This window comes from Osmerus eperlanus, chromosome 7, assembly GCF_963692335.1.
Source record: "Osmerus eperlanus chromosome 7, fOsmEpe2.1, whole genome shotgun sequence".
Taxonomy (NCBI): Eukaryota; Metazoa; Chordata; class Actinopteri; order Osmeriformes; family Osmeridae; genus Osmerus; species Osmerus eperlanus.
The window spans coordinates 12,833,192-12,850,067 of NC_085024.1; the positions used below are offsets into that span (position 1 = coordinate 12,833,192).

Consider the following 16,876-nt stretch of genomic DNA (forward strand, 5'->3'; position numbering starts at 1 on the left):
AAGGGCAGAAAAAAGACAATGTGGAATGCAGTTGGTTATCATCTATTTATTATCAATTACAAAAACAAAATTATATGAAAAAATAGTGGTTGGGCAAGCATAGTCCAGCTGAAAAAAATACCTTAAACTGTCTCTGACTTTGGAGTGCTGTTTTCTTAGCCCATGTGACGGCCTGACAGTGACTCTGACTAGTCAGAGTCACTGTCAGAATCCCACTTCCAGTATCTCTGTCTCTTCAAGAAAGTGCTCTCTGTTTGGTCCTCCACCCTGTTCCTCGTCCTGGAAGACTTCTGTCCAGATGTTCCAGGTCTGGGACTAGGGGACCTCCGTCTGTCTCCCGCCCACTGCTCTGAATCACTGTCCTCCAGCCAGGGTCTCTTCCCTCGGGTGTTCCCCAGGGGCCTGCTACCTCTGCTGCTGCTGTCAGGGTCACTGAAGGCCTCGGTGGAGCTCCTCTTCCTCACCACCTCTCTCTCCAGCCACTGCCCAGTCAGTGGCTCCTGGTTGGTGGGAGCGTGAGGCGGGGAGGCGGGTCTCAGGTCGATGACACCCCCCCAAGGCTCCTCCCTCCTGCCTGAAGAGCCTCCCACATCCCCCGCCACCTCCTCCATGACCATTATCTCCCCCCCTCCACCCAGGAGGGGTCTCAGGTCTGGCTGATCATCCAGCAGGTCCGAATGTGGAGGGATGGGCGAGTGGTTCACGTCTCCGAAGCCCCCGCGGTCACGTCCTTCACCAGCACCAGGGGGCTCCTCATCCTCCTCATCATCACTGTGGATGATCCGGATGACCTCAGCCACTCCATCACCCCCACCTGTTAGTACAACATACTGTGGAGGGAGCCATCCTGAAGAAATGTCCTTGATGATCTGCTGCACCTACAATATGCTAAGTTTGTATGGCGCTTTGGATCAAAGTGTCATACATTTTGATATTGTATAATATAGCATTATGTAATTGTATACTCACCAGGGTTATTGAGCCTTCTGCTTCTATTTGTGGGGTTCATGTATGTGCTGATCCCAAAAAGTATATTCCTACTTGAGGGCTCTACAATTTGAGTCTAATGTCTGTCTAATGTTAGTTAGAACTGCATTTCACTTTGACTTAGTTTAGTCAAAGAACTTGTGCTTCTATACTCTTTGGTTTAGTCATGTTAATGGTTTGTGACATCAAACATGATGATGCATCTGTGTCAGGGTTCCCATGACAGCATGTATTTTAGATCACAGAATGTTGATAAATGGCTGTGCTACCACCTTGTGGTAAAATGTGGAATTGTTAACAAAATGATCAACATTGAGTAATGTGCTTTTGTAGGAGGCCTCAGTACTATGACTTTAAAACAATAATAAAAAAAAGAATACAAAATTAAAGAATACCAAACCTCTTTACTCTGGAAATTAGTTGAGGCTATGCCAGTTTAATAATAAAAACATTAGTAAAACACTGAATTGCACTAAAACAACAGTTTTTACATTGAAATAAAGTTAACATTCAGTTAATTTGCTCCTGTCAGTTAACTTTTTAAATGTAAATAAATAATGAATTTGGGTGTATTGGTTGTTGGGCTAGGACCCATCAGGAGGTCTGGGATTGGTCCAGCTTTCTAAACTTGCTCTGAAGAAACACCCGTGGAACGCACAGCCCTTCTTTCTTGTTGACGGTCTCTCTTAGTACGTAGTCATTAGCGACGGTCTGGAACCCCACCCCCTCAAACAGCTCAGCCAGGAGCTCTGAAAGAAAGGAAACGGGTGAGAACAGGAAGCGAGAGAAAAAAGATAACACAACAGAGAGAGACATAGGTACACGTTGCCTAGGTAACTCCCCACCATTGGAGAAGAAGTAAGACCTGGTGCCATCTTGCCGTACGTAGAAGTTCTGTCCCAGTTTGTTGCCAGCCTTAAACCTCAGCATGGCGTGGTCGTACAAGCCGTAGTCCCTGAAGAGTACGATGCCTCCAGGTTTCAGCACCTGGAAGAGAAGCCCGTACTCCACACTGTCAGAAGACAGCATAAAACCACCACCGCTCATCAAGGGGCAGCTGCACAGATTGTTCATCGAAAATAGGGCTTCATGATACCCTTTTGATGGAAACCAAATGGTGTTCATGGGATTCCTGGTTCGTCTCTCACCCTGTGGATGTTCACCAGGGCCTGCTGCATCTTGTCTGGATGGATGGCTGAGAGGACGAAGATGAGCGTGGTCACGTCCACGCTGCCCTCTGGTATACTCCCTCTCAGATCGTCCTTGGTCAGGTCACACTGGAATGCGCTGCAACGCTCAGGGCAGTATAGAGGGTTTTGCTGGGAAAAGAGAAAACGTGCTCAAAAACCTTTATTGAGTATTTGCTAATACTGTTGGAATGGGATTTGACGCAGTCTCTCCTCACCTTGACAAAGTCAACAGCCCGTGGAGAGAAGTCGCAGGCGTAAACAAAGATGTTGAGGTCGTCTTCCAGGAGGGGGAAGATGCAGTTACCCACGCCACAGCCAGCCTCAAAAAGAACCAGCTTCTGGGACTCAAACTGCAGGAGGAAGGAAGGGAGCAGCCAAGAGGAGTCTGTATTTCATTTACATGCTTGGATACACTGTGACCTTAGAGAATGACATGAAATCTCATATACTGCTAGGCTGTTATAAAAGGTACTTTTACAGAGTTCTGTAGCAAGCGTACTGTAACGGACCGAACCAAGTTAATTATGAGGAAGAGGGTGTCCTTTACCTCTCTGCATTCCTTTAGTTCTTCAAATTCTCTGGTAGTCCAGTGTCTATCCTTGAAAAAGTTTGTTGTGTTTCTTTTGTAGAACAAGTCCCAGTTTTTCTGGGCCTCCTTTTCCAACTTCATCTGCTTGAAGTCTGACACCAAGATCTGGTCTCCTGTCAATTTTTCCATCTCCTCCTCCGTCAAAGTTCTAGCAGCGTAGGTTTTGGTTTGTCCCGGAGGATTGCAACAAGTACTACACTGTCCATCTTTAGATATTTCTAATGGAGGTAAAACAGTCTTGGCGTCCTGTTGTAGTTCTGCCATGCCTTTATTAACTACAGAAACTATTATAAGATGCGTTTACATTGGTAGCCTGGAACTACTTTGTCTTGCCAGCGATCAAACCGTCGTACATTTCTTAGACCCGTTGTTCAGATACAATTTACGTTTATGGTTCTTACTATCAAGTGAAACTGAACCCAAATGGAATGGCAATACAAAATAAATCCAGAAAGAATCTTGAAATTCTGAAACTCGTGAAACTTGTTGTCCGTGAGTGTTAGTCTTCCGTGTTGTGAAACATCTCGTTTTTTATTAGTCCTATCTCATAAGGATGATGTTTAAAAACTCGTTAACAAGTAATATAGTGATCAATTACAGTAAAAACTCAACAAAACTCAATTATAATTTATCACATGTAATTCCTATTTGGCTTGCCCTATCTACACGAACTATCAACAAGGTTCCGTACAGTAGATCCTAACGGTTATATTTCATAGCTGGGACAAAACAGGAAAAGGAGGGGCCATGAATGGCTTGTTTTGCTGATGTTTATCTGCGAGGTATCTCGTAAGCGAGACACACATTACCCATAGCTGTGGCCTCAATTGTAATAATTTTAATACTGCATCTTTTACCGTTTTGATAAATGTAAAACGAAGTCATGAATGGGAGTACAAATCCGCTCTTGGACAAAGAGGAGCATGTATTGAAGCTCGGGGAGAGCTTTGAGAAAAGACCAAAGTCATCATTTCACACAATAAGATGTACGTTTCTAGAGCTGGTGTTCTCATGTTAATATATTCATACATATAGTGATAGCTTTAGCTACTAAGTAGTTACTACACTGTGTTAAAGTAAACCAGAGACGTTAGATTGCTAGCTAACCCTACATTTAGCTACTAGTAGCTAAGGTTCGCTATATATATATATCTAGCTAATTAGTTGAGCCAGCTTATTAGGTCATTTAAGTCACGGTGTGCACTAAAGATAGGCCTACATAGGCTATTGTCATTATCCGTGTCTCCTTATTTGCAGATGATTTCAAACCAGCATCCATTGACACGAGTTGCGAGGGAGAGTTACAAGTCGGCAAAGGGGATGAAGTTACCATCACGTTACCTCACATTCCAGTAAGAATAACTTGATAAGTAGCTCTTCACAGCTATTAACTTACTGTTTTCCAGCTGTGACCAGTTCAGAATTCCAATTGTATCATTTTGTCATGTCTTCAGGGCTCCACGCCACCAATGACAGTGTTCAAAGGGAACAAGCGGCCTTATCAGAAAGACTGTGTTCTAATCATCAACCATGACACTGGAGAGTTTATGCTGGAGAAACTCAGCAGCAGTATCCAGGTCAAGAAAACCAGGTAAGGGGTAAAAGGTTACCATTCAAATACAGAAAACAGACCAAATTAAGTGGGGACATTTTAATATTTTCTCCAGGCCAAATTCACCTGAAATCATGTCCATCTGACGTTCTCCATCACAGAGCTGAGGGAAGCAGTAAGATTCAGGCCAGGATTGAGCAGCAGTCTGTACGGGCCAGCCAGCCCCCTTCCCAGTTCCGCGCTCCAACCAAGCCCGGCACGGGGACCAAGACCTCGTCCTCCCCCTCGAAGGACAACCCCTCTCCTGAACCCCAGCTGGATGACATCAAAAGAGGTGAGGCTGCCCCCCCCCAGACGCATGCTGTGTCAGCTGATAACTGTTTTTTTTCTTTTCTGTCACACATCTCTCCATTGCTTCCGAAATGGAGAGATGTGTGAAATTCGACGGGTGAATTTGAACGCTTAGGCCCTCGACACTCCGATCAAATAGAATAATGCATGTAAAGGGAGCACGCACAGGCCACATGATAGAGGACAGGACCCGAAGCGATGGCCACGGTGGCCTGCATTTGCCCCCCTCTGACTCTCTGCTGCCCCCCTCTGACTCTGCTGGCAGAGCTGCGTGCCGAGGTGGAGGTGATCGAGCAGATGAGCAGCAGCGGTAGCAGCTCCTCCGGCTCGGCCAGCGCCTCGCCCAGCGGGGACGACTCCTCCAGCAGCGACGGCGAGCACGACGCCCCGCCCCCCCCCGGGGGCCCGCCGCTGCCCCAGCCCTCCCCCAACCGGCCCCCCACGACCAACGGGGGGGTGGACAGGCAACAAGGCAGCAACCAGCTGATGAACACACTCAGTGAGTAATCTTAGGGGCTCTGGGAACAGGTAGCAATCCCCAGTGGGGCACCTAGTTGGAACTGTATAAAACGGCTCTGCTTTCCACATCTTGGTAGGTGAAGCTTCATGTAGAATAATGGTCTTCGACGCTGGGTCCTCAGGGCCCACTGTCCTGCATGTTCTAGATCAGCCTGTCTCAACCCTGGTCCTCAGGGACCCCCCTGTTCTGCATTTGTTAGATGTTTCCCTGCTCTAACACACCTGATTCTAATGAATGGGTTTTATCAGGCTTCTGCTGAGCTTGATAATGACCGTTAGAATCAGGTGTGTTGGAGCAGTGAAACATCTCCAACATGCAGGACAGGGGGGTCCCCGAGGACCAGGGTTGAGAACCACTGCTCTAAAAGTCCATACACGTGAACATTGGGCCGAGGGCCTCATCGAAAAACCTTTAATGAATGGAAAAGTGACACGCTCACGTGTGTGTGTGTGTCCACACAGGGAACGACCTGCAGCTCAGCGAATCAGGAAGCGACAGTGACGACGACTGAGGGGTCCTGTCTGCTGAGTCGTTGCCCCCTCCGCCTGCCGGGTCTTCCCTCTGTCTACCTCTCACCGTCACACCCGCTCTCTCTCTCTCTCTCTCTCTCTCTCTCTCTCTCTCTCTCTCTCTCTCTCTCTCTCTCTCTCTCTCTCTCTCTCTCTCTCTCTCTCTCTCTCTCTCTCTCTCTCTCTCTCTCTCTCTCTCTCTCTCTCTCTCTCTCTCTCTCTCTCTCTCTCTCTCTCTCTCTCTCTCTCTCTCTCTCTGCCTGCTTCCTTCGTTTTGTTGCCGTGGTAACTGACTGGACTTGTAAAGCGCCGCCTGTTTTTAGTGTTTGTTTTTTTTATATATCCCAAAATTGGGGAATTTGAAAGAGTGTATTTTTTATTAGCTGTATATGTTGTTTTGTATCTCAAACTTCCTTTTCCATGATGGTAACTTTGAAAAGTATATAGATGTGTGTATATATATAAAAATATATGAATGCATAATACATATTTTCTGTACCTAGACCTCCTAGTTGGGAGGGGCTTCATTTCAATATCACTCCATCCTCCCTCCCAGTCATCAGTCATCCCTCTTTTTCATGTTTTTATGGTCAGTCTTTCAATGTTAAAAGACTCTGAAAGAAAAATAGTATATATAGTATTAATGTAGCATCAGATTAATAATTTCCACAATTTAGCTCAAATGTTTTTTTAAGATCATGTATTTTTACGATAGATGAACCTGCCAGTGTTGATGAATCAGTTCATTGAGCTATGCCATCTAATTATTTGAGCCCAAAGACATGGCATTTTATTATTTGTACTGCTGACTTACATCAATCCACTCCAGTAAAAATCCAACGTCACACTTCTTAGCAGATCAGAGTGACTGTGCTTAGTCAGAGCCCCCGGAGCCCTTCATCCTGTTAGTTTCTCAGTTTCTGCCCTGCTCCTCCAGCTACTAGGTTTGGAGGTCATATTACTGGATACAGTTTATCACCCTATAACGATACGATCCCAAACAAAATACTGTAGATTTTTCTAACCTCTGTTGTTGATTTTTCTAATCCATCATACAGTATTTTGTAAGTTGCTACATTATATTATTCTAATATATTATTAATATCATATTCTAATGCAGTCAGCGTTAAAAGGCTACTTGGCAGCTGTACCCTTGCCCTAGTAGTGTGTGTGTGTGTGTGTGTGTGTGTGTGTGTGTGTGTGTGTGTGTGTGTGTGTGTGTGTGTGTGTGTGTGTGTGTGGTAGACTGAATTGGTGCTGTCAAGTCTGGATATCACTCCACACAGAGCTGTTTAATAGAATTTGTAGTGTTCAGTCTCTGACATACTTTCCTATTTAACAAAAGCAATCTGTGTTGTACTGAAGGTGTTTTAACACTTGTGTTTACCACTTGTGTTACATTGGTGTTTGTGTTACTGTTCATTAGAAACTATTTGAAGTGTGTACATTTGTATTAGTGGTAATGGGTTCATTTACCCATCCTTCCTGTGTGCAGAAACTTGTTAACACAAAGAAAAGAAAAAATATGGACTTGCCTTTTACTTTCATAAACACACGGAGGAGAAAAGTTAAACAGAAGTCAGATGGAAAGGATATATTGCTGGCCTTAAATAATTACTCACAAAGTCAAGTAAAATGTACGTCTTTAGGAAAACCTTCAGTTTGAGAATGAACACAACTACATAGAGCATCTTTTATAAATACAGTACTATTCCCTGCGATGGTGCAACCATGGAGTCACATTTGGGTGTTTCTCTTCAAACACATATACACAACAAATACATAAATAGCTTTTTTTTTCCCTTTAAATCATTTATAACAAAAATTTAATTTATGATTCTGGCTCTTGCTACGACATATCATTTGATAGATATATAAATTAACAATATCATCAGCAACAAATAATAATACAAAAGCTGTTTGTCATACATGGTTTGTTAGTTAAGGTTTATAGTATAAAATAAACCAATGGGAGATAGATCATGGGTCTGACTGGGTAAATGCATGGTGAGGCGTCTCCCTCAGGTTGCCATGGTGTACGTGCTTGTACGTAATGCATCTGTGGAGCGTCACGGTTTTGAATGTTCTTCAATGTTCCTCATATTCTGCTGCTAAGCAAGCGATGAGAGCCTTGTTTGTTCAGCTGAGAGGCCAACTCTTTTCTCGAGGGTCCGTGGCAGGCTAGTTGGATGTCTCTGACGGGTCCGGACCAAGAGGACTTCCCTTTTGACTCGTAGGGGGAAGATTTCCCTTTGAATCTCCATTTTCACTCTATAAGAGTATCGCCCCCCACCCCCCTAGTGGAAGCACACGGTACTGCTCTGGATTGCCCTCTAGTGGAACCTCTCAGAACTGTAGGAAATGTTCATTCAGCTGATTGGGAAGCTGAAGAGCCCGGTCTGCGATGACCCACCTCAATCCACCTTCCTCAGAACAATCAGGGACCTCCCTGAACCAGCTGTCCACTGAGCTTCAGTCCAGCCTGGTCCTCCACCACCCCCACCTCCCCCAAAACCCTGGTCACCCCACCTGACTGGTCACAGACCCCTGAGTACCTGGCAGCATCGGCCCCTTCCCGGTCCAGGTTTGACCCCTGTCCAGAGACCCGCCTGGCCCCCCCCTCCTCCCCCCCCCCCAGGGCCACCGGGGTCACCGTCCGGGGCAGGCTGTGGGCTTGATGCAGCGTCCCTGGAACAGGACCAGGTTGGCGGGGCAGTGGCAGCCGGCCACGCAGGGCCGGTGGCAGGGCCCGATCTCGTTCCAGTTGTCGCAGGTCTTGGTGCAGCCGGGGCCGCACGTGTTGTAGACGGCGCCGTGTTTACACTGAGTAGCTGGGGGGAGGGGGCAGTTTAAGTTCACTTGAAGGTTGATTTTGATATTGAATGTTTGGTTCTAGAGGGATTCCATTCCATTCACTGACGTTGTACGCTCTCATTTAATCAGTCAGCTAGGATGTTTTGCGTGTACTTTATGCTCTCGACAAAGTCAACACATTATATCAATACTTTACAGTACTGCATCCATATTTAATCGGCATCTCAAATTGCTACTCACAGCCGCTTGACATCAGAACACCCTCAGTGGAGTGGAGTGTTTTTAGTGCTTGGTTGTGCCTGTGAGGAGTGGAGCCCTGTGATTGGCTGTGTGCGCCGTCACTCACCCATGCAGGCGGCGTCGGGCTTCCAGAGGACGGGGGCTCCCTCCCTCTCGCAGGCACGGCTGTAGGCTAGGAAGGACTCACAGTAGCAGTTCTTATGGACCGGACACTCACACATGTCTGTCACACACGACCTGCACAGCAGAGGGGAGAGGAGTGTCACTGACTGACAGTTTGATTCAAACTCTCATTGGTCAGGGACTGAAATAGTTGAGGTGCCAATGCAAAAAAACATTCCTGTAACACATGCACACGTCAACACTACAGATGTACAACACTACGTCTACTCAATGTCCTTACACACCGGAGGACAAGTTTGGCTGCGATGGCTAAATCCGACTTCAGTAGGCTCATGTGAGGTTAGCTCCACTGACCTGTAGATGGGGCTGAAGTCAACCACGCGATGACATTTCTGAAACTCCCACGACTTGAGCTTCTGGCACTCTCTGTGGGCACGGAACTTGACCTTGACGCTGCCGGGACAGAGGAAGGAGGCGGGCCTGCGGGTGGCGTGCTGCTGGTGGGCGCACACCTCGTTGGCCTCCACGCGCCACGATTCGGCAAACTCGTCCACGTCGAACTTGAAGAGGCCGTCGCCGCCCACGGTGTCGTCGCGCCGCTGCCCGTTGTAGTTGCCGCAGAGGCCGCAGAGGCGCCCGCGCAGGTGGGGCGCGGCCACCACCTCCACGAAGCTGTCGCCGTCCCACGTGATCTCCAGACCTGGGGGCGGGGTTAGAGGACAAACTTTGATGTTCTGTTCCGTCTCCAAACAGGTCGTTTCCTGCTATTTTTTATTTGTTTTATACTGCAGAGTGTGGTCATCCAAGAACATTCTAGGTATGCGCATGAAACGCATTTCGGATTTCCGCATTTTCAAAACATTTGTTGCGTTTGATGTAGCTCCGTCGTCAATAGCGCACTGATTGGGTTATGACAACTGGGAGCCCCCCCTCCCCCACACCCCCTCCTCATTGTCCTCCTCCTCACCTGCGATGGTGGTGAGCTTGAGCAGGTAGCCGTCCAGGTCGATGTGGACTCCGGGCCCGTGGTAAGGCAGGGCGATCCTGGTCCCGTTCCGGCGCACCGTCAGGTGCTGGTGCAGGCTGAGGCTGAGCGCGCCCAGCCGCAGCTCCACAGACTGGGTCCAGGAGAAGGAGCGCGTGCGCCTGGCGTCGTTCTTCACCAGCACCGAGAAGCTCGGCTCCCCCCCCGCGCCGCCCGGCGGGGGGCCGCCGCCGCAGTCGCGCGTGAGCACGTACTGGCAGGTGCCCTGGAAGTTGAACGTGCGCCCGTCGAAGGTGTTGTAGTGGGGGTCGCCGAACACGGTGCATACGCCTGGCTCTGGGGGGGAGGAGGGGGAGGGTGTAGAGGGAGAGGAGGAGGAGGAGAGGAGTCAGGAACAACGGAGGGTTTTTCGTTCTCGAAGCCGACCCGCCGTTCGACCGCTCCTGCCGCTGTTTGCGTTTGCCGGAGGTCGCAATGGCGGCGGTAGCCACACCAAGACATGCACGGTGCAAACTGACCAGGGGGGTTTTCGCCAGAGGGGAGATGAAGAGGTGCATAACTTACTCACTTTCAGTGCATACCGGACAACAGCCAGTCCTGTTCAGGATCTTATTCTGAAGGAGGGGGCACACACACAGGGTTAGACAGTCAGAGGCTGAAAACGACTTCCTGCTGAGTCAGTGAAAGACAGGGGTGAACAGAGAGACTATGTGGGCTCTACAAAACAGCTGCTTCTTGGTTGGATTGAGGGCACTGAGAAATTGAGGATCCAAAAACACACACAGTCATTTGGGGACAAGAGAGACATTGATACTCCAACCATGTAGGAAGACAATTGTTGCTCTCCACCTGTGAAACAGGAAACTTCAAGTGTGTGGGTATGTGTGTGTGTGTCTGGGTGGGTGGGTGGGGAGTGTTTCAGCTTCCCTCAGAAGTGCACATCAGAAGACAACCACAGCGCGAACACACAGAAGCCTCTTCCCTTTGCCCTAGGGGGGTCCGCACACACAGAAACACGCACACACACACACTGTGGTTTCCCGACCCCCACCAGACAAAACACAAAAGGGGTGCTCGCCTCTTTGAAGAGCTTCCCAGACAGACTAGAGAGATTGGCTTTCAAGGTCTAAATATAGGGCCGCCCTTCTTCCCTGTCAGTCACACGTCACACGCACACAAAGGCTGGTCTGGAGACACACCGTCTCCACCGAGAGCATCCACGCACGGCCGCACCGCGACCACAGTGTGACCGAACACCAGGGGAACGCTTCCTGGATCAAACGTCAAGGCGACGGGAACGCACTGGGGCTATCACCGAGTTGAGACTCTGGGTGTCATCGCAGGACAGGTGACCACACGTGGCCCCGATATGACCGTAGGAAACACAGGGGACCGCACCAGTTCCATTTCAGATTGATGTGTGTACCCACTTTATGTACCCACTGAATGAAGAGACTGATGAATGATTTTGCTACGGAGCCATTCAACAGGTGACGACACCACAGCCACTTGTGGTTGGATGTCCCAAGGAAACCGTGCTCAATGGACCTTTATCACTGTGCCATGTTCCATGACTGATTGACCTTTACATAACCATGTGACAGAAAACCGTTCCATAACCATAAAACTGGAGTAAAGCAAAACAGACATTTTACAACCATGTAAAGACGAAAGCAGGGCAACCATAAGATTAATTAATTGAACGCCATTGAATTGGGGGAGATGGTTCACGCGGTTTTAAGTGATTAGTAACCATAACTTGACCAATTTCGACAACTATTTCCATTAACCAAGACAATGCTGTGACCCTCAAACCATGAAGCTCCACGGAACTACAGACGTCCAAAGGTAATTGGTTGCTAAGGAAACAACACCGACTGTGCGAGCACAGTGGCTGGCGACCGCTGAGTGACCACCCAACAGGTGAGGTCAGTAAACCGCTGTAACCGTGTGAACGCGGAGCTAGCTCTGACAGCGCGATGACTAACCGACTGACCGCTCACGCTCGGAATGTGGGGAATCCACTTCATCACTCTCACGAGGGGGTGACCTCGACCCAACCTCCCGACAGGTGACCGCAACGTGAACCTGTCTCATCTTGAGCCGTTACTCAACCCCTCTGACAGCTCGCGCTGCTGTTACTGTAGCACCTCCGAGAAGGGGAACAGGGGCCGGGGCGTTCGCTGGAGGTAAAATAGGTCCCAGGCAGGTGAATCGGTTCTCTACGCGCCGCTACACCCCGTAAATCAGTACGCCGCCACAGGGCCTGCTGGGGAAAGCCAACCGTGTCACCGTGTCATGCGCGTGGAAAATCAGAAGATGTTAGTTACAGGGGTAACTTGCTCTCCCCACTCTGAGGGGGAAGAGCGGGGGGACGAGGTGGAGGGGATGAATGACTGGGAGAGGTGGAGGTGAAGTGCTGTTTTGACTCAACTGTGTGAAAGTGACTGCAGGCGACTTCCCACACACACAGGAGACGTTGTCTTCCGCGTGTTAAAGATGATTGACAGTGAGACGGAATTTTGGTTTCCCTTTGCCGACAGCTCAACGCCGTATCGCACAAACTACCCGCCCAAATGTTAGCGTAAATAACGTTGGCCGCTACTACCACAAAGGCGTTGATACTTGTGACGTATTCTGTGTACGCTGCATAGACGTCGCCTGTGATTGGACCCCTCATGTGTCACTCACCGAGGGGCAGCTGGTGATTGGCACACACTGCTTCGGCTGGCACTCGATGTTCCCCTTGACGCAGGCGCACAGGGTGCAGTTGACAGACGACCACATGTCCCCCTCCTAGGACACAGAGACGCACCCGTCAATCAACCAATCAACCAATCAATCAACCCCATAACCAATAAGACAATCAAGCTATCAACTCATAGGGGCCAGATCAGAACTCTCACCCTGTAAATCTTGTTCCTGACACGGCAGTATTTCACCTCCTCCACCTTAATGTAGGACAAACACTCCTCGCAGCACTGGTCACCACGGCAACTTCCTGGTCGTGAGCAGTGCTTCCTGCACACTACTGTGGAATACTGGGATAGAGGAGGAATAAAAGGGTAATAAGGCCATAGGATGCAGGGAGAGTCACATCATTTGAGAATGTTGACTGGCAATGCAAGACCCACAATGCAATTATTTTCTACACTGAAGCCTAACAGTGAAGCTAATCCATTTCCATAGCATGCGGGTGTCTCTGTAAGGGCCTTACTTTGCAGGTGCAGGTGGTGCAGTTGTCATGTTTGAAGGCCGTGCTGTTCTCATAGACCTCACTGTGGAACAGACAGCTCCCCAGGGACAGGTCGAATACCTTCCTCTGACCTGACACGGGGGAGGGGGGGGGGTACAGGGGTACAGAGGACAGGGGGAGAGCAAGAGGGGTAGAGAGGGAGAGAGAGAGAGAGAGAGAGAGAGAGAGAGAGAGAGAGAGAGAGAGAGAGAGAGAGGGAGGGAGAGAGAGAGAGAGAGAGAGAGAGAGAGAGAGAGAGAGAGAGAGAGAGAGAGAGAGAGAGAGAGAGAGAGAGAGAGAGAGAGAGAGAGAGAGAGAGAGAGAGAGAGAGAGAGAGAGGGGGGGAGAGAGAGAGAAAGAAAGAGAGAGAGAGAAGGCAGGGCATATTACAATAGCGAATTTGTATATTTGAGTCACGTCAATTGATTGTTTCATAATAGCCATTGGTATTTGCAAGATATGGATTGCTGTTAAAAGCAAGTTGACAATATTCATGTATTCAACAAAACAGCTGACACAGTCACACATTAGAGGATTCTAAACAGTTCTGTGTAGTGACAATTATTACCAAGACACTTGGGGCAGCACTGTCCGGCTGGAATGTGGCTCAGGTGGGCGGGGCAAGACAGGACAGGACACGCCTCCTTGATGCACAGGGTCCGCCCTCCCTGTAACGCACACACAATAAACATTTAACCCCACATGTTCAAATCATAAGACAACAAATCCATACACAGTAAAAGACCACCCAGTGACAACACTTTGTTTTCCATAATGAAAAAACTATAGACATATTCATATTTAGGATCATTCCAAACTCAGACTGTATCAGTTTGTGTTGGCCTCTCTGCACCTGTGAAATCTCACTTCAGCGTCTAGAACAGTCTACCACAGACAGCCAGGCCACGCCCCTGTATCCCAAAGAGCTCCTCCCATCACCACAGCCAGCCGGCTAGGTGTGAATGTGTTAATGACTTCAAAGTGTTAATAGACTCACCTCTGGTGTTTGTTTACGAAAGAGGGGGGGGGGGGGGGGGGGAGACAAGGAGGGGGAAGGCAGTCACCACCACCAGGGTTTAGAGGGTCGCAGTGGGACTTAAACACAGACACACTTGGACCAATAAAAGGTCTGGTCGCACAGAGCAAAGCATTTTCTGTCACACACTCACATGGAGACCAGGCACACAGGTGCTAGACACACACACACGCACACGCACAGCTGCAAACAAACACACACACAGACACATCAGCTTAGTGATTGTATACACATCCAATCAGCTGTGTGACTGGCCCGGAAAGAGATTGGACGCCGTGCAGGAAGTGGTGCTACTCACAGTGCAAGTGCATTTAATACAGGGCTTCCCCTCTGGATGAAAGTCCTCTCTCTCTTTGTACAGACGGCCCTCGAAGATACAGCCTGGAACAAGACAGCACTATTACAGTCATGCCACCAGTAACTGACTGAGAAAAGACACACAGACAAACAGGCAGACAGACAGTCAGACAGCCATTCAAAAAGACACAGAGACAGATAGACAGGCTCACAGACAGTGACAGACTGGCTCACAGACAGACAGTGACAGACAGACTGGCTCACAGACAGACAGTGACAGACAGACAGGCTCACAGACAGACAAGTACACAGACAGACAGGCTCACAGACAGACAGACAGACAGACAGACAGAAAGATAGAAAGACAGTGACTCACTAGGGCACGTTGGACAGCACTTCTTCGGGTGGATCTTGGGGTTCTTGCAGTGGACGACGCATTGCACTTCCGCTTCAGTGATGACACCTTCCTGTGTAAACCAGCAGACGGGCATATCTATTAATTTCACTGCAAACACATTCCTTAAATAAACTCTACATCTTTTGACTTCCTGCCTCGCTATCTTGCCTGGCCAGGCATGAACAGTTTCACAAGTAGAACATAGTCACATAGAAGTTTGTCTGACAGAACACGCACACACAAAAAAACATCACTGACCCTGCCGCCCCCCCCCCTTCTGAAAACCTCTGAGGTCTCCAAACCTGTCCACGCAGTCCCTCCATCCACCCTAATGCACCATGGGGCCACCACCAACCCAGTGCGTTTCCCCCCACATATTTCTCATTCCAGCATAAGACAACCTGGCCTGTGGCCCGCTTAGCGTTGGGAATCCTGGGCGAGGGGCGGAGAGAGCAGGAGCTACGTAGGCAGGAGATTAGCCAGGGGAGCTGGGCGCATACCATCCAGACACTCTGTACACACACACTGACGCTCCTGTCGACCTGCCGCAAGCGCATGTCTCCGTGGCGGGGGTGGGGGGGGGGGTGGGGGGGGGGGGTGTTTTAAAGATTACATGCTACACACACACACACACATAGATACATGTGCAGTAGATATAGACACAGACTCCACACACACACACACAAACAGCTGTTAGGTAGTGAGCTACACCTCAATAGTCTGCAATCTGTTCAGTTTAATAGAAGTGACATTTTACGGAAACACGCGCGCACACACGTGTCTCGATAACAGGGCCTCCATCCCTCCCTGGGTGGATGTCTAGGCGTGTGTGTGTGTGTCTGTGAGTATGTGGGGATTTCTGCTTTTCGCACGCAAGTCCTGGACACATAAGCCATTAGACTTCCCCAATGTTCGAACTACAGCTCAGTTGCACAGCTGCATGTCCACTGACACAGAGTTATGGACTTCAGATGAGTGTGTATGTCTGTGTGTGTGTGTGTGTGTGTGTGTGTGTGTGTGTGTGTGTGTGTGTGTCTGGTAGACAGTAGATAGGGGAGGCTTGGACACAGATGGGTAGACTCTGCTGCCAAGTGTACCTGGCGTCTATCCATGAGACAATGAGCTCTGGACTGAACATGAGCTATATATCAACCTGCAGCTTTTGCCTCTGTCCATCTCCATGCCTCTCTCCCTCTCTAACTTTAGCACTCCGACTCACTTCCCAGTCGGTTTCTTTCACCCCCATCCCTCCATGCTGTCCCTAAACACCACATCTGTGCATCTCTCTCTCTCTCTCTCTCTCTCTCAGTCCTCATATATCTTCCTCTCCATTCCTGGTCTCTGCTTCACTCACTCCCCGTCTGAAGACAGTCTGCCTCTCACTCCCCTTTCTCTCCATATCATTCTGTTCTTTCTCTGTTCATCCCTCCCTCGCACACCCTGTCTCGCCATCTCTCCCCCTGTCTAGCGCTGGCTATTATTTCTTCTTTCTCTCTCTCTCTCTAGTGTGCTGTCTTTGGTTCTTGTCTGTCTGTCTGTCTGTCTCTCTCTGTCCCTCTCTGTCCCTCTCTGTCCCTCTCTGTCCCTCTCTGTCCCTCTCTGTCCCTCTCTGTCTCTCTCTGTCTCTCTCTGTGTCTCTCTCTCTCTCTCTCTCTCTGGTGTGTTGTCTACGATTCTTCTCCCTCTCTCCGGTGTATTGTCTGGTTGTTCTTCCTCCTCTCCGTGTCAGGGGACACACTCACCTGGCATCTGCGGCTGGTGCAGGGCTTGGTGAAGCTGGTCCAGGAGACAGAGCTGTTGTAGGACCTCCCTTCCAGCTGGCAGCCTGGAGGGAAGGAGGGAGGGAGAGAGAGAGAGGCAGACAGACAGAGAGAGAGAGAGAGAGAGAGAGAGAGAGAGAGAGAGAGAGAGAGAGAGAGAGAGAGAGAGAGAGAGAGAGAGAGGAAACGTGGAGTGACAGAAAGACCCAGGATGTGAGAAAGAGAGAGAAAGAAAGAGAGAGAGACAGAGAGAGAGAGACAGAGAAAGAAAGATGGAGAGGGGGGAGAAAG

At 49.1% G+C, this 16,876-nt stretch overlaps 3 protein-coding genes across 3 annotated transcripts; 1 reads left to right on the plus strand and 2 right to left on the minus strand.

The window, feature by feature from the left end:
* Nucleotides 1-1,371: 1,371 nt before the first annotated feature.
* Nucleotides 1,372-3,545, minus strand: mettl6 (methyltransferase 6, methylcytidine). The gene is made up of 5 exons (XM_062464957.1): nucleotides 2,725-3,545; nucleotides 2,393-2,527; nucleotides 2,136-2,306; nucleotides 1,833-1,974; nucleotides 1,372-1,736 (listed from the first exon to the last, which is right to left on the minus strand). The coding sequence occupies exons 1-5, from the start codon at nucleotides 3,028-3,030 to the stop codon at nucleotides 1,582-1,584; spliced, it is 909 nt and encodes a 302-aa protein (XP_062320941.1). The 5' UTR covers nucleotides 3,031-3,545; the 3' UTR covers nucleotides 1,372-1,581.
* Nucleotides 3,487-7,070, plus strand: eaf1 (ELL associated factor 1). Its single transcript, XM_062464958.1, has 6 exons — nucleotides 3,487-3,752; nucleotides 4,024-4,118; nucleotides 4,221-4,357; nucleotides 4,480-4,652; nucleotides 4,935-5,168; nucleotides 5,651-7,070. The coding sequence occupies exons 1-6, from the start codon at nucleotides 3,650-3,652 to the stop codon at nucleotides 5,698-5,700; spliced, it is 792 nt and encodes a 263-aa protein (XP_062320942.1). The 5' UTR covers nucleotides 3,487-3,649; the 3' UTR covers nucleotides 5,701-7,070.
* A 149-nt stretch (nucleotides 7,071-7,219) lies between these two features.
* Nucleotides 7,220-16,669, minus strand: bmper (BMP binding endothelial regulator; the record flags this gene model as incomplete). The annotated part of the gene is made up of 12 exons (XM_062466187.1): nucleotides 7,220-8,529; nucleotides 8,859-8,989; nucleotides 9,230-9,575; nucleotides 9,843-10,196; nucleotides 10,429-10,474; nucleotides 12,552-12,656; nucleotides 12,767-12,901; nucleotides 13,078-13,187; nucleotides 13,664-13,763; nucleotides 14,430-14,512; nucleotides 14,805-14,895; nucleotides 16,568-16,669. Coding segments are annotated over 12 exons (1,785 nt in total), but the record flags the coding sequence as incomplete, so codon positions are not given.
* Nucleotides 16,670-16,876: the final 207 nt, after the last annotated feature.

Excerpts from the sequence above, each read along its gene's own strand:
- mettl6 (XM_062464957.1), bottom strand. The coding sequence starts at position 3,030 with ATGGCAGAACTACAACAGGACGCCAAGACTGTTTTACCTCCATTAGAA. Across the intron at positions 1,975-2,135 it reads CCCTGGTGAACATCCACAGG|GTGCTGAAACCTGGAGGCAT; the intron begins GTGAGAGACGAA and ends CTTCTCTTCCAG. Across the intron at positions 1,737-1,832 it reads GTCTTACTTCTTCTCCAATG|AGCTCCTGGCTGAGCTGTTT; the intron begins GTGGGGAGTTAC and ends CCTTTCTTTCAG.
- eaf1 (XM_062464958.1), top strand. The coding sequence starts at position 3,650 with ATGAATGGGAGTACAAATCCGCTCTTGGACAAAGAGGAGCATGTATTG. Across the intron at positions 3,753-4,023 it reads ATCATTTCACACAATAAGAT|ATGATTTCAAACCAGCATCC; the intron begins GTACGTTTCTAG and ends CCTTATTTGCAG. Across the intron at positions 4,358-4,479 it reads ATCCAGGTCAAGAAAACCAG|AGCTGAGGGAAGCAGTAAGA; the intron begins GTAAGGGGTAAA and ends TCTCCATCACAG.